The following is a 14,562-nucleotide window of genomic DNA, read 5'->3' as shown; positions in this document are numbered from 1 at the left end:
TCGGATTAGATAAGATAGGTATCTCGCAAGTCGCCGCTGTCAGCCGAGACTTCCGGACACGTCCGATAGTTTGATCCGCATTTAAAGTTTCAGCGTGATCTCTGACGTGGTAAAATGCCTTGGTAGTAATTCTTCCAGTAAATAAAAACACGTACATTTTTCATGCCTATCAATACAATATTTCACATTTCACCTATAAAATATTAACAAATTAAGAACATCTAATCAATTTCCCTTTACACAACCTAACCAGTCTTCCACAATAATATAATTATAAAAGCCAGCATTTAAATTATACAATAAAATAATATGTTTTATGCCAAAATCTGGATTATAAAATCAGTGATCGATAAAAATATTACAATTACTCAACTAGCGTGCGACTAATAAAGAGCATTTTATTAGATTTTAATATAAGGTACCTATAGTTAGCGACAGATAGACATCGCAATCGGGGTGGGGACGCCCCACACACCCGCTGTGCGTCTTCCCCTAAAACTCATCCGATACCCCGATGGCCCGATTGCCATGTCGACCTGTCGCGAACTTTACTTGAAATGCCATTGCAGCGATTTTATATTTTAAACAGCAAATTCAGTAGCCAATATCAATGATAAATGCAAGGTGGAATCTTTTTCAAGTTGTTGTTAGTTACATTCTTACATTTTAGTGTTAGTATTTTTAGACTGGTTAAAAAGATGACAAACAGATAAATAAAATTTGGAGTAAAAAATGTACGGCGAGTTGGACTTGCACAAGAGGCTCCCGTACCATCATACAAGATATAACTTTTTAATTTGTATGGCCATTTTGAAATCTTTATTATTTGTTATTATAGCGGCAAAATTGTCAAAACTTCATTTCCCTACCTATTACGGTTCATGAGATACAGCCAGCTGACTGACAGACGGACGGACAGCGGAGGCTTTAGTAATGGCCCTCCCATTTAGCAACCTTCGGGTACGGAAGCCTAAAACCATGGTAGAAAAAAACCGGCCAAGTACGAGTGGGACTGGCGCACCGAGGGTTCCGTACTACATTTTGAGGTACGGAACCCTAAAAATTAGTTTTCGTACGCTGAATTTTATAGGCTGCTGCACACACTATAATGGGTATAATGCTAAATAGAGGGCTAGTTCAGACTTGCAGAAAACGCGTGAATGCTAACCGTGCGATTTAAACCGCGCTAAAATTGACTTTGTTCAGACTGGCGCGGTGAGCGTACAGGTACGCAGGATACGCTAGTTCAAATACACCATTATTTTACTTCCGAAACGCACGGTCACCGTATAGCTGTTATATCCTAGAATATAACAGCTATACGGTCAAATAGCAACACATTGATGTATAGCACCCGGCAGGAAATTCCGGCATTCGAACTTTTGCAAGAGATTTCTGCTTCGTAGAGCTTGTCATCTGTATCACTCATACCTGCGACGTTTAGACGGCCTCAACGACAGAGACAATAATCTACGAGACCATTATCTATTTCTAAATTTTGAGTGCAACTGCCAGATACTGTATTTTAAACAGTCAAGTATCGGCGCGCGCGGATGGCTAATCTTTTGGTTTCGGTATCTGAAATAGCTCTGAACGGGTAATTTATTTGAAAACTTTATATGGCTGGTTTAGTCTGCGGTAGGCATAGGTTATAGTGCGCCGTTTTGTTCCAAAAGTCGGAATTCTTCCAGCCGCACCAACCCTTGCCGATGACGACGCTAATGTCGTCTGCGCCCGTGTAGTGCGGGTCGAGAATGAGGTACCGGGTCTCGTTTGTCACGCTGTTGTATTCTACGCCTAGTATTGTATGTGCTAGGACGCCGCCACCTGGAGATATAAACAGACACATTAATAATAGTTAAGGTAGCTGCTGTTCTTGGCGGCAATCAATATTTGACGCGGACTGTAAAATGGTGGCGATCACAAGATCGGCAACGGTCAACGTGATACAGGGTCTAAAGTGCCCAGCATAGCTACCAAATCAGCAAGAAGAATATAGTTAAGCCTTAATAATCTCAGTGTTTGGGCAAACTTTATATATTTTAAGCTATTAAAAATCATTTGCATTAACGGTGAAGGAGAACATTGTGATGAAACCTGCATGACAGAGACTTTATAATTTTCTCAAGTGTGTGAAGTCTGCCAATGCCAGTTTGATGGACTAAACCCTTTCCGAGAGGATATTCATGCTCAGCAATGTGCTGGCAATAGTTGAGATGATGAGTCAGGTAAGAGGTGTTACGGAAGAGGTAAGGTGAGGTGCGAGTGTAAACTGAAATCTCAAGCCACTTTCAATTTTTCAATTAATAACAGCAAACTTGCATTATTATACACTATTTACTACTATTACTCGTATACTAACCTATCATGATTGGGCTTCCATGTCGTTCAAAATGATGTACAAGTTCTGGTGTATAGCTGAGCAATTCTGAGCCTGTGTTGGCAAAAATAATTCTAGACTGTACACCCAACAGGGTTTCCAAACAAAACATCACTTCCGTAGATCCGATCCATTGCTTAGAACCTAAAAACGAGGATGGCTTATCGCCAATATTGACAAGGCACTGTTGGATATCTCTGTGAGTTGGCACATCAATTGTACTATATCCTTGAAACCTAAACAAAAAAATATAATAGTAAAATAACTTGATAAGTTCAAAACTAAAAAGTATCCATAGCTTGAATAAGTGAATATGTGATAAAATCAATAACTCATCTCTATTAAATTACAATGAGGAATTTTTGACGTAGTTGAGGCGTGTTAAAAGTTTTGCACTTGGTTTTAGGTTTAAAAAATCCTGTGGGAACTCTTTAATTTTTCGTAATAAATAGCATCCTTTTTTATCTTGGAAAGGCATAAACAGCGCCATCTATAAGGCTTTTACTGTCGGGATTTTACCTGAACCAGGAAAATATAGTTTGCATTGAGCGGTAGGCACAGCCCCAACCGTCATCGTTGAAGTTGTCTTGCATGTAGTGGTGGTAGGAGTAGCGCCCGCGCACCACAGCCACTGTGACATCAGGTTTGAGCGGCTGCGGTGGCAACGCTTCGTGCGGGTTTATCAGTTTCGCACTATTTGACGGATATGCGTTCCCCCTTCGGAACATAGGTCTGTCTAGTGGCAAACACAGCTGCTCGTGCAGCGACCGCCTTTCCCTTTCTGAAATAATAAATCCCATCAAAAACATTTCATGTAAAAAAATAGCCAAGACTCACAAGTTCATAATGTTTTCACTGTTAAAAAGTTATGAGATCTCTAGTAGAGCCAAGCCCCTAGCTGAGCTTAGATTTGTGCTGGCCATGGGAGCTATCCCAAGTCCAAAGTATATAGCTTTTAAATGTTCTTGACTATATGACATTTATAACAATAAATAACAAATCACTCTACTTACAAGCTCTGATTCTACAAACCCTATATCTTGGTAAAAAAGGACGGCTTGGCCGTTTAATGTTCGTAAAACTAATACATGACATAACATATTTTAAGGCCATAAGGAATAGTTTGTTCGACAATTACTAATTTGTATTGTACTTCGTTATGGTCGCAGAAGCTATTCCGGGCTTAAATGTTATTTCAGATAAAAAATCCACGAACTGTAAACGGCCAAGCCGTACTTTTTTACCAAGATATAGGGTTTGTAGAATCAGAGCTTGTAAGTAGAGTGATTTGTTATTTATTGTTATAAATGTCATATAGTCAAGAACATTTAAAAGCTATATACTTTGGACTTGGGATAGCTCCCATGGCCAGCACAAATCTAAGCTCAGCTAGGGGCTTGGCTCTACTAGAGATCTCATAACTTTTTAACAGTGAAAACATTATGAACTTGTGAGTCTTGGCTATTTTTTTACATGAAATGTTTTTGATGGGATTTCATTTCTTTTTGGCAGGTGCCCTAGATTTTTTTTGGATCTATTTCTTGTAGGTACATCATTTTCATGGCCCACTCTCTATCGTTACCTCTTTTTTTAAAAGCTTTTATTCAACTTGCAATGTACTCGTATGTAAATATGTTTGTTCGGGTGGAATCTTGCAACTCAATTTTGAAGCAGATATACCAAACTTCAGTCTTTTAGGACTTCAGGAAACACAGATACTTGGTACGTTTGATAAATCTGCCACGGATATCTTATCTTGAAAACTTTAGTATTCGAGTAACAGATTTTACAGATATGCATCTCATATACGAGGGGATGAAGGGGGACCCGATTTCTTAATTTATCTGTTGTTCATAATTCTTGAAATTCCTGCTTAATGCCAAATTTCAGTCTTCTAGGACTTCAGAAAGTACCCTAGAATTTGTGACTAGAAGTTTTGACTGTCAATAAATCTGAAACTATAAAAGTTGTTCATTGCCAAATTTCAGTCTTCTAGGACTTCAGAAAGTACCCTAGAATTTGTGACTAGAAGTTTTGACTGTCAATAAATCTGAAACTATAAAAGTTAGACAATTGATAGTCAATGCGTTTAATAAATCTGCCAAGGACATCTTATCCTGAAAATATCAGCATTCTAGCGACAGAATTTACAGATTTGCTTCCCCATAAGAGGCGTAGAGGGGGAGGGGGGGAAATTTCCAATTTCTTAATTTTCCTGTAGTTTGTATGCAATTTCTAGTCTACATACCAAATTTCTGTTTTCTAAGACTTCGGGAAGTACCCTAGAATTACAGACTAGAAGTTTTGACTGTCAATAAATCTGAAACTATAAAAGCTAGACAATTGATACTCAGTGCGTTTAATAAATCTGCCAAGGACATCTTATCCTGAAAATATCAGCATTCTAGCGACAGAATTTACAGATTTGCTTTTCTCATAAGAGGCGTAGAAGGGGGGCAATTTCCAATTTCTTAATTTTCCTGTAGTTTGTATGCAATTTCTAGTCTACATACCAAATTTCAGTCTTCTAGCACTTCGGGAAGTACCCTAGAATTACAGACTAGAAGTTTTGACTGTCAATAAATCTGAAACTATAAAAGCTAGACAATTGATACTCAGTGCGTTTAATAAATCTGCCAAGGACATCTTATCCTGAAAATATCAGCATTCTAGCGACAGAATTTACAGATTTGCTTTTCTCATAAGAGGCGTAGAGGGGGGGCAATTTCCAATTTCTTAATTTTCCTGTAGTTTGTATGCAATTTCTAGTCTACATACCAAATTTCAGTCTTCTAGGACTTCGGGAAGTACCTTAGAGGTTTTGAGTAGAGGTTTTGATGATCATCAGTGAGGGACGAAATCGGCGTATTTTAGGTATCAATAAATCTGTAACTATAAAAGCTAGATATTTGAAACTTGGTATATTTGGTAAATTTGCTGAGGACACCTTATATTGAAAATTTCAGCTTTCTAACGTCTTCCAGACCGAAGTTATGACGGGTCGAAAATACGGCGAAACACTTCGAGAAAAAGGTACGTAGCGCCCCGGCCGCCGTTTGGCTCGTCTTGGCGGGGGCACTGCCGTGCCCCCTGATTATGAACAAAAAATAATTTCAGAATAAGCAAGTTGGGCACTCTAAAGTACAATATAAATCTACATAGGGTAAATTAAGATTGCAAACTTTATTTAAATAAAATCTAATGTCCAGCAAGATGAAATGATTTCACGTCTTACCCATGCTTTCATCAGGTATGCCTTTAGGTACAATTCTTGTGATAAAGTGACCAATCTCTGGAGGTAGAAAATGGAAAGTTTCAGGTAATCGTAATCCTGCTCCATCCCCAATACCTTCTTGACCTATCAAATAAATTATACAATAAATTATTTAAGATTTACAATTATTTTGATTGCAAAGAAAATGAAATCGAGAGTTATTACGAAAAATTGCTAATTAATACAAAATGAATTAATATTAATTACTAGCTGATGCCTGTAACTTCATCCGCGTCAATTTAGGTTTCTATCCCGTGGGTTCTTTTGGGATAAAAAGTAACCTACTTCTTTCTCCAGGTCTTTAACTATACTCATGCAAAGAATCATGTTTATGTATTGTGACGTGATTGAAGTACAAATCAACAAACTAACACACTTTGGCATTTGTAATAATAATTATAGGTAGTTATTCATAATTACATTAGACAGATTAATAAGTGTGTGATTGTTCAAACAATATTGATGTTCATGAAATCACTAACCAAGTTGCTCCAACAAGACGCATTCCAGTAGTCTGAGAGACCTGCAAGCCGCCTCAACCAGGACAGTATACAGCTCTGACAGTTTTGTGTTTCTGTGTACCATGGCCAAAGTATCCACTCGTAGGGGCATACTGATATAAAATGAAGCTGAAAATAATATACTATTAATATGTAAGCTTTACTTGGCTCTACCAGCCAGTTAAAAGCTATTTCGTGCACTTTGGAATGAATTATGTTGGGTATCTTTCTTAGGGATAAAATTTGAAAGTACTAAGTTAGCTCAAAGGATTAGCTAGGCCAATGGGAATTTGGATGAAGATGAGTGGTCTACTTGGCTTTTGGAGCAAGCTTTGACTGCTGGAATAACAACTCAGGCGAGGAGGGACACTGTTATATTTGTTTAATACTTAATAGTAATAAACAAATGTTACAGAATTTGCTTTCGGTACCCTTCTGATACTTTGTGAAAAGTTTATTAACTTACGTTTTCTCTGTGTAGTCATCATCTTCACAGCTGTTTTAACAAGCTTATCTGATAACATGTCTTTTGTTGCCTTCAGTACTAAGTTGACAGGAACAATTTCCTAAAATGCATATAAGCAGGTATACTAAATATATTTTACATTTATTCAGACATGATTGAATTACAATTATGTTGCTTACTTATATTCTACTATGACACATTTATAAGATTATGCCTTGATATTGTATAACCTAGTCTGTTTGTGATTTATTGGCAAAGGCCTCCTTCAATTGCCTTCATAAATTTCCGGACCAACATGGTGCCACTTGCTATTGCTTGAATATTATTGACCCATATTGGTACTGGACTATCCATGTTTCTTTTAAAATGTTAAATATACATACATTTTTTTTTTAGAAAAATTACAGAGAAAATCTACATGCAAAATCTCATGTTTTAGATCCAACACTTTAAGCAGTTTATCCTTTTATACAAAAAGATTTTAAAGAACATGAAAACTTTGTTTCAAAAACTTACCACTTTATTTAAACTGTGTTTTTTCTTTTTGGAAGTTTGTTCTGACCCAAATGAGTCCATTAGCTCTCCTATATTAGCTTCAGTACTTGTACCAGTCACCCCAACATCTGAGGCTATTCCAAATAAGTATATTGAGGTCCCATCTATATGAAATGACACTTGCCCAGATGCTATCTAAGTAATAAAAAATAGGTTACCTTTAAAAAATACTGTAATGTACTTGATTAAACTGATTTAAGTTTTACAAATTATATAAAACTTATAAAGTGACAGCCCTAAATCAATCTTAAGACAGAAACTCTGTCCACTTGGTTGGTATAAAGCACACAAGTTCAAACTACACTGACCTTTTTCCTCTTATTTTGCATAATATTTTTGACCCCTGCAATTGTTGCTTCACATTGTAAAGGCAGTACAGTGTTCAGGCGCACATGAATAAACTGCTTCCACAGTTCATCAGGCTGCAACACTTCATAGCTTGTTTCTTCAAATTTGTCATGCACCAAAAAATGTGCTTTTATCGTTTTATTCTTATTTAATACAATAAAAAGAGGATTGTCCGTTATGTCTACATCCTGTAAAAAAAGAAATCATCAAGAATAGCATGAAACATGTTTTAAATAGCATTTTAAAGTGCAAAATAGAGGTTTAAAAAAACACCCAGTCCTCACCTGAAATATTTCCTTAGGTTTAGATTCTACGGACAAAGTTTCGCTGAATTTTATAACACCACATAACTCTATTTCGGCGGGCAAATTAAGAAGAAGTTGTCTGTATGTTTTCTGTCCATTTTCAAAGAATTCTAAGCTAAGTCCCACAACGAGTAAAGTGCTGTCGTACATGAGACCGAACAGACATCCTGTAGGCTCATTCGTATCAATCTTAGATAGCCGCTGCAATATAAAATATAATTGAAGTTCATAGCAAATTAATTACATTTACATTTAATTGCAGCAAATCAAAATATATGCGGGATGATGACGTCTAAACTTCCAACACAAATAACTTTGAATTTATTACAAAATCTACAATAAGCAATATTTAGATAGTATTCTTAATAATTCTTTTACTAATTAATGAATAATACAAACACTTTGTTCTTCAATTTAATAAATTATAGTGGTTTTTACCTCAATAACATATTTTGATATTTTAAGACGTGGTGACATTTTTAATCAGTGTTGCCACTTTCAGTTTCTCTTCATTTGGGGTTTTTATGCAGCTTTTACACGCTGTTAAGTATTCTGAATCCAATAGAAACGAGTAACATTGATATAACGTGTAACCGTACCACTGGGTCCGTAGAGGTACATATTACATATTATTAATCTAGATTCTAGAGTAGATACCTAGTAGCTATATAAATATGCTAAATTGCATGCAAATCCGTTCAGTGATTTGCGCTTTCATTAGAAAGTATTATGTTCCTTGCATTTGAGTCAGATTGGCAAACACAAGCAGATAAACTTTTAAAAAATATTGTTTTTAAAAAAAAATCATGACTAATATTCCCCTTATTCTCCAAGTAAGCGTTAAGCTTGTGCTAGGAGTAGGGACATTAATTATAGTACAACAGGTGGGGTTTGAACCACCGATCTTTCAAAATTCAGTCCGCTCCTTAACCATTGAGCTATTGAGGCTATAATTGAGGTTTTGTACTTCATGTTGATAAAATTAAGCATTTTCTGATTGAAATTTTCAAAATAAATTTTATTTGTATTTCAAATAATATATGAGTTTGATTACATGCAACACTAACAATTCACTTATTCACTTTCAACATTCGTTTTTTATACATGTTTCAATAACTGTTTCAACAAGTTTACTTCTTTCTTTTGCTAAGATTAAAGTTTTTTTTTCATCTTCTGTTGAAAGATTGCAACCACCAAATTTTTGTATGCCACAAAAAAGTCCCTTATTCCAACATACAATAAGGTTGGCTCCAATACTGCCACACATTTCTTCTTCATAAGCTGATGGATCAGCCAACACTATACTCCTGCAGCAAAACAAATACCAATGTTAGTAAAAATACTAGACTTAAGTTGGACAGCAATGAAAATGACTAAGATATTATCATTACCTTGGCATTTGTTGATAAACAGCAAAACTAGTGGCAACTGGTAATCCATGTATTTGCAGAGGTAATCGTACACTGGTATCTACCTTTGTTTCTTCAGTTTCTATATCGAAAGTTACAGATGGTAAAGATACTGCAAAAAATGAATACTTTTTGTAGTGCTCAAGTACCTAATAATAATTAATTTTTGATAAAAATTTACTGTAATACTAGGTGATGCCGGCGACTTTATTGGGTGGGTTTAGATTTTTCAAAATTTAATAGGAACTCTTTGATTTTCTGGGATGAAAAATTGCCTATGCCCATCTCCAGTATGGAAGCTATATTATGTGCCCCGGACTTCGTCTGCGATGGCGTTTGCTGGCGCGCGTGCTGTGCTTGTTTGGAGTGTTTTTTTTTTTGTTAAGAGTGGCTGGTTTTTGTGTTAGTTGGTGTTTTTTGGTGGTGGAACTGACTGGGAAGGGCTCTAAAGGGGCGCCGCGCATATGTCGGCGGGCACCGGCGCAGACGGAGTCCATACTTGTATAAATTCAATAACTTGAAAATATCACAAACTTGACATTGGCTAATCAGAGTAAAGCCAGATTTAAAGAAAAAAAAAAATTATGTGCCCCAATGATCAAAATTGGCTCAGACTTCGTCTGTGATGGCGTTTGCTGGCGCGCGTGCTGTGCTTGTTTGGAGTGTTTTTTTTGTTAAGAGTGGCTGGTTTTTGTGTTAGTTGGTGTTTTTTGGTGGTGGAACTGACTGGGAAGCGCTCTAAAGGGGCGCCGCGCGTATGTCGGCGGGCGCCGGCGCAGACGGAGTCCATACTTGTATAAATTCAATAACTTGAAAATATCACAAACTTGACATTGGCTAATCAGAGTAAAGCCAGATTTAAAGAAAAAAAAAAAAATTGGCTCAACAGATGGGCCATGAAAAGCTAGCAGACTAACAGGCAAACTTTTTCATCATAATATTAGTATGTATTGATTTAATTTAATAATTGAATTTAAAGAGTTGAATATAAAATTTGACATACATGTTTTTAAGCTTGTCATTATAGCGATGATGCAAGCATCTACTACACTTCCATCGTAGTCCAAACATACCAAGTCACAGTATACTACCCATGCAAGTTTATCAGATATAATACACAGATCTTTTAAGTCTACACATTTAGAATTCGTCACTATGTCGGATACTAAATTGCTAATAACTTGTGCATAATCTGAAGGGGGTCCAGGTAGGAACTTTGGAGAACACAAGGGTAAAAGCTCAACATTTGATACTAGAAATCCTATATCTGGTTCTTCTGCTTTAGGTTTTGCTAGTTCCTGGAAAGAAAAATATTTAGTGATTTATGTTATCTTCTATACCTAGATAATAAAGCTTAAACTGACTGCTTGACATATTAAACTACAGCTTGAACAGCTTGATCTAGAAACTTGAGATTTTGCAAGTAATGCATGGATAAAATTACTATGCAAGTGAACCCGGGTTGGGTTAGCTATTTGAATTAAAAAAGGAACTTGAATGAATAGTCTTACCAACTTTATGCCACATATAACTGTAGTATTTCCACATTTTACGACGGCGGAGGCATCCGCGGTTTTAATTGCATTTATGTTAAGTAAAATATCACGCTGTTCATCGAATTTTCTGCCGTCCGGACGGACGTCCCGAGATATGTAGTCGTTAAAGAATTTAACCGGGTGTATTAACCTGTAAGTTCAATATTATAAGAGGTGATTTCTAGGTACTTAATTGTGATGATTGATTCTTTTATAAATTAGTGGGTATTTACTTATATACTTCTGCCATTTTTTGTTGTTGTATTTAGTAATTAACAGAAAGAATAAATGTTCAACATAGTAAAACTTAATTCGTAATTAATAAACCGTGTTTTCTATTATTACGATGAGACAATGGACACAAGGCAAAATATTTAAAAATTAAATTAACACCAACACATTATAATTCTTGACAAGTTACAACTGACTGACAACAAACCTACAAAGAAATCTGATGACACTTGACATCAGTGTTTCCATTTTTAGAGATTTCGACCTATTTTAGTTAAAGCGATTAATAATTTTGAGCTTATTTCGTGATTTAACGACATTTTATATTATAAATATCGTGGTATGTACTCGTTATTAATAATATAAAATAAACGATGAATGTTAGGTACAGTTTGGAGCTTTTCTAAGCTGATAGGGATTAGGATAATTTGGGTAAAAATTGAACTTTAGATGGTGTTTTACTTTTAAATCGATCTTATTAATGTTTATATTTTTTAGATTTAATTTTATCAAAAGGAATAAGCTTAAAATGCTAGAAAAGATCAGAATGGAACACTTTTACATTCTGCATCGCGGGATACCAGTTTTTTAGGATAATTTAGGACCAAATCTTAAACAGAAACTAGGGTATGGGTAAAACCAAAATCGTTAGTAGAAACACTGTTGGACATTGAAAATTGTCAAATGTTTTGACTTTTGACGTTTTGACAGTTCTTTTTGATTCAGCGGTGGTTCTTTTGAGGTGTGTTTTTAAGAAGTAATCTAAAGTAATCTGTAAAAAAGCAGTGTAAATAAGTGATCATCTCTTTATATTACAGTGCTATGATGATTAGAGAAGATGAGAAATCATATATTTCTACTCCGTGTGTTTATTATTACAGATCACAATGGCTAAACCGAAAGGTGAGCGAAAAGGTAAATCCGCGATCAATGAAGTTGTTACGCGTGAATACACGGTAAATTTACACAAACGGCTTCATGGTGTTGGCTTCAAGAGACGAGCACCTCGTGCGATAAAAGAAGTACGCAAGTTTGCTGAACAACAAATGGGTACCCCAGACGTTCGTGTGGATACCAGGCTAAATAAGTTCCTTTGGTCAAAGGGTGTCAGGTATGTACGTTTAGATATGAAGACGTATAAATAATAAGCTACTTAAATTAAGTACCTAAGCATTTTTAGTAAGCACCTAAGCATTTTTAGGGGTACATAAAATTATTATAAAAACATTAAAAATATTTTTTTAAAAACGTTCAGAATCCATAAGTTTGTGTCGTATTCAATCTCTAAACTAAAATAAGACTGCTTGCCATCCATTTCATAATACTTCATGTGGCAAAGGGTAGTACTGGATTAGACCTGTCAAGTTTATAGATTGTGTACAAGAGAATTAGTCACATTGCTGACCTAAGAAAGTTACCTATAATTATGATTTTAGTCTTTATGAATAAATATAATGCAGTTGTGCACTAAAGTTTCTATCTCATTTCTTTCAACTCTAGTTATTGTTACATACCAGTTTACGTTGCTCTCTTCATGTGAATTCCAATTTCCAATCATAAATCTATACTAATACTCTTATACTAATAATATAAAGAGGTAAAGTTTGTAAGTTTGTTTGTAGGAAGTAATGTCAGGAAATACTGAACCGATTATGAAAATTCTTACACCAGTAGAAAGTTACATTATTCATGAGTGACATAAGCTATGTTTTATTTTCAAAAAAAATTAATGATGCCTATGAAAATTGTAATAAGCTATCCTCTTGCGAAGCCTGGGCCGGGTACTAGTTGTAAATTTTGCCAAAATACTATCCATACAAACATAAGTTATTAATTTAGAATATTTTTATCTTTTCAGAAATGTTCCCTTCAGGGTTCGTGTAAGGCTATCTCGCAGACGCAATGACGATGAGGATTCAGCACACAAACTATTCACACTGGTTACCTACGTGCCTGTTGCATCCATTAAGGGCTTGCAAACAGAGAATGTTGACGCTAGCCAAGAATAAACATTAAGTTAAGCATACCATGTGTTTCATTTCAAAATGATCTGGGGCCTCACTAGAAACTAACAGTAGGCCAAAGTTATGGCAATTGCATTGCTAATATTGTGGTTATTGTTAGGGGATGGCTGAACTAGTGTAATGCTTGCAGCTTGTCTGACTTTAATTTTAGACTATAGCAGAGAAGTGTCTGCCTTTTGATTGGAGCGCAGAAGTGACTGCAATCATTTCACTGTTGCTTCAAATTAACAGATTTTTTAAATACTTATTTTCTAATTGGCAGACACTCATTCTATGGGGAGCTCGGAATCAGCTAAGGCTAAAATGAACAGAATTATTTTAGCCAGTGGCTAATTCTGTTGTAGGTCCACAATCTCTGAATTAAAATGACAGGCCTATAAATGTATGGATATCTCTCGCCCCCTATAGAAAAGCATAGCACTAGATTTAGACATGTCAACTTAGTTTTAAAAGGTCTATACAACAGTGCTAGGATTAGGTTGATTGCAATGTGTGTGATATGGGGCCTGATTACACAGTGGACATATACCTACAATTTTTCTCTGCATAAATTGTAATGCCAAAACTTGGTAGACACAGGTGCCCCAACATAATGTCATGCCCACGTAAGGATAGTATGTTATTACCTACAGAGATTCGACGAAGCCAGCCAGAAGAGCAGTCTTGTGGTAAGGGAGTGAACCGAGACAGCTGGGGTAATTCTGGGACCTATTTTCAAGAGTAGTGGTCATCCTTTACTGCGAGATCTAAGGCGTCGGATTATTGTGTCTCTTTATACTGTGGTAACACTGTCCATTTGATGACATGGATGACTGAATAGTTTTCGATGAATCAAGGAATTTTTTAGGGTTCTGTACCTCAAAAGTATAAACGGAACTCTTATAGGATCAATTTGTTGTCTGTCTGTCTGTGAAGAAAACCTATAGGGTAGGTATATACCTATAAGCTTACAGGGAATCCTGGCCTGTAAACTAGGAGTTAAAATGATGTCTTGAAAGAACAGCTATGTATCTCAAATCTCAAGATACTTATTTCAAGGGATAAAGGCGTTATAAATAGAAACGTTTTATCAAGTGCCAGATCCAGTTGCGAAACGTACCTACATAAGTAATAGACTCCATTGGAAGTTAATTTCCTCCCGCGAAGAAGAACGCCCATTGCCGTATCACAGAACCCATCTGATTACATTGTTGATATGAGATCCCTGGACTTTAGATTCGTTATTTACTATTGCTGGATATTGCTAACAGTAGGTAGGTAGGTTCCTACTAAATTATTACTTTATTTTTCCTGCCAAATATGATGATTGTCCATGGTAAACTTAGGTAAAAAAAAAAAAAACTGGCCAAGTGCAAGTCAGACTCACACCACGATAAATCAAAAACAAAAATGTAAGTTTAAAAATAAATAAATATTTGTTTTAGAATGTACAGGTAAAGCGTTTACATAAGATACCCCACTTGGTGTAGTTATCTTACTTTGAATATTGAAACACATTTTAATTTTTTTTTGTGATGTAACCGGATATTTTCTGT

At 35.7% G+C, this 14,562-nt stretch overlaps 3 protein-coding genes across 3 annotated transcripts; 1 reads left to right on the top strand and 2 right to left on the bottom strand.

The window, feature by feature from the left end:
* Window positions 1–233: 233 nt before the first annotated feature.
* Window positions 234–8,351, bottom strand: LOC123866205 (ufm1-specific protease 2). Its single transcript, XM_045907625.1, has 10 exons — window positions 8,267–8,351; window positions 7,808–8,029; window positions 7,484–7,711; window positions 7,137–7,310; window positions 6,621–6,720; window positions 6,137–6,283; window positions 5,616–5,738; window positions 2,900–3,161; window positions 2,363–2,616; window positions 234–1,827 (listed from the first exon to the last, which is right to left on the bottom strand). The coding sequence occupies exons 1-10, from the start codon at window positions 8,303–8,305 to the stop codon at window positions 1,616–1,618; spliced, it is 1,761 nt and encodes a 586-aa protein (XP_045763581.1). The 5' UTR covers window positions 8,306–8,351; the 3' UTR covers window positions 234–1,615.
* Window positions 8,352–8,825: 474 nt separating this feature from the next.
* Window positions 8,826–11,213, bottom strand: LOC123866208 (exosome complex component RRP43-like). Its single transcript, XM_045907627.1, has 5 exons — window positions 11,006–11,213; window positions 10,749–10,923; window positions 10,241–10,535; window positions 9,220–9,349; window positions 8,826–9,135 (listed from the first exon to the last, which is right to left on the bottom strand). Exons 1-5 carry the CDS (start codon window positions 11,020–11,022, stop codon window positions 8,913–8,915), a joined length of 840 nt encoding a protein of 279 aa, XP_045763583.1. The 5' UTR covers window positions 11,023–11,213; the 3' UTR covers window positions 8,826–8,912.
* Window positions 11,214–11,708: 495 nt separating this feature from the next.
* LOC123866210 (60S ribosomal protein L31) lies at window positions 11,709–13,029 on the top strand. Its single transcript, XM_045907629.1, has 3 exons — window positions 11,709–11,745; window positions 11,885–12,114; window positions 12,862–13,029. The coding sequence occupies exons 2-3, from the start codon at window positions 11,891–11,893 to the stop codon at window positions 13,010–13,012; spliced, it is 375 nt and encodes a 124-aa protein (XP_045763585.1). The 5' UTR covers window positions 11,709–11,745; window positions 11,885–11,890; the 3' UTR covers window positions 13,013–13,029.
* The last annotated feature ends 1,533 nt before the right edge of the window (window positions 13,030–14,562 follow it).

This window comes from Maniola jurtina, chromosome 6, assembly GCF_905333055.1.
Source record: "Maniola jurtina chromosome 6, ilManJurt1.1, whole genome shotgun sequence".
Classification (NCBI taxonomy): Eukaryota; Metazoa; Arthropoda; class Insecta; order Lepidoptera; family Nymphalidae; genus Maniola; species Maniola jurtina.
Note: the sequence above shows the minus strand (reverse complement) of the source record. Positions and strands in the feature narration are given on the sequence as shown.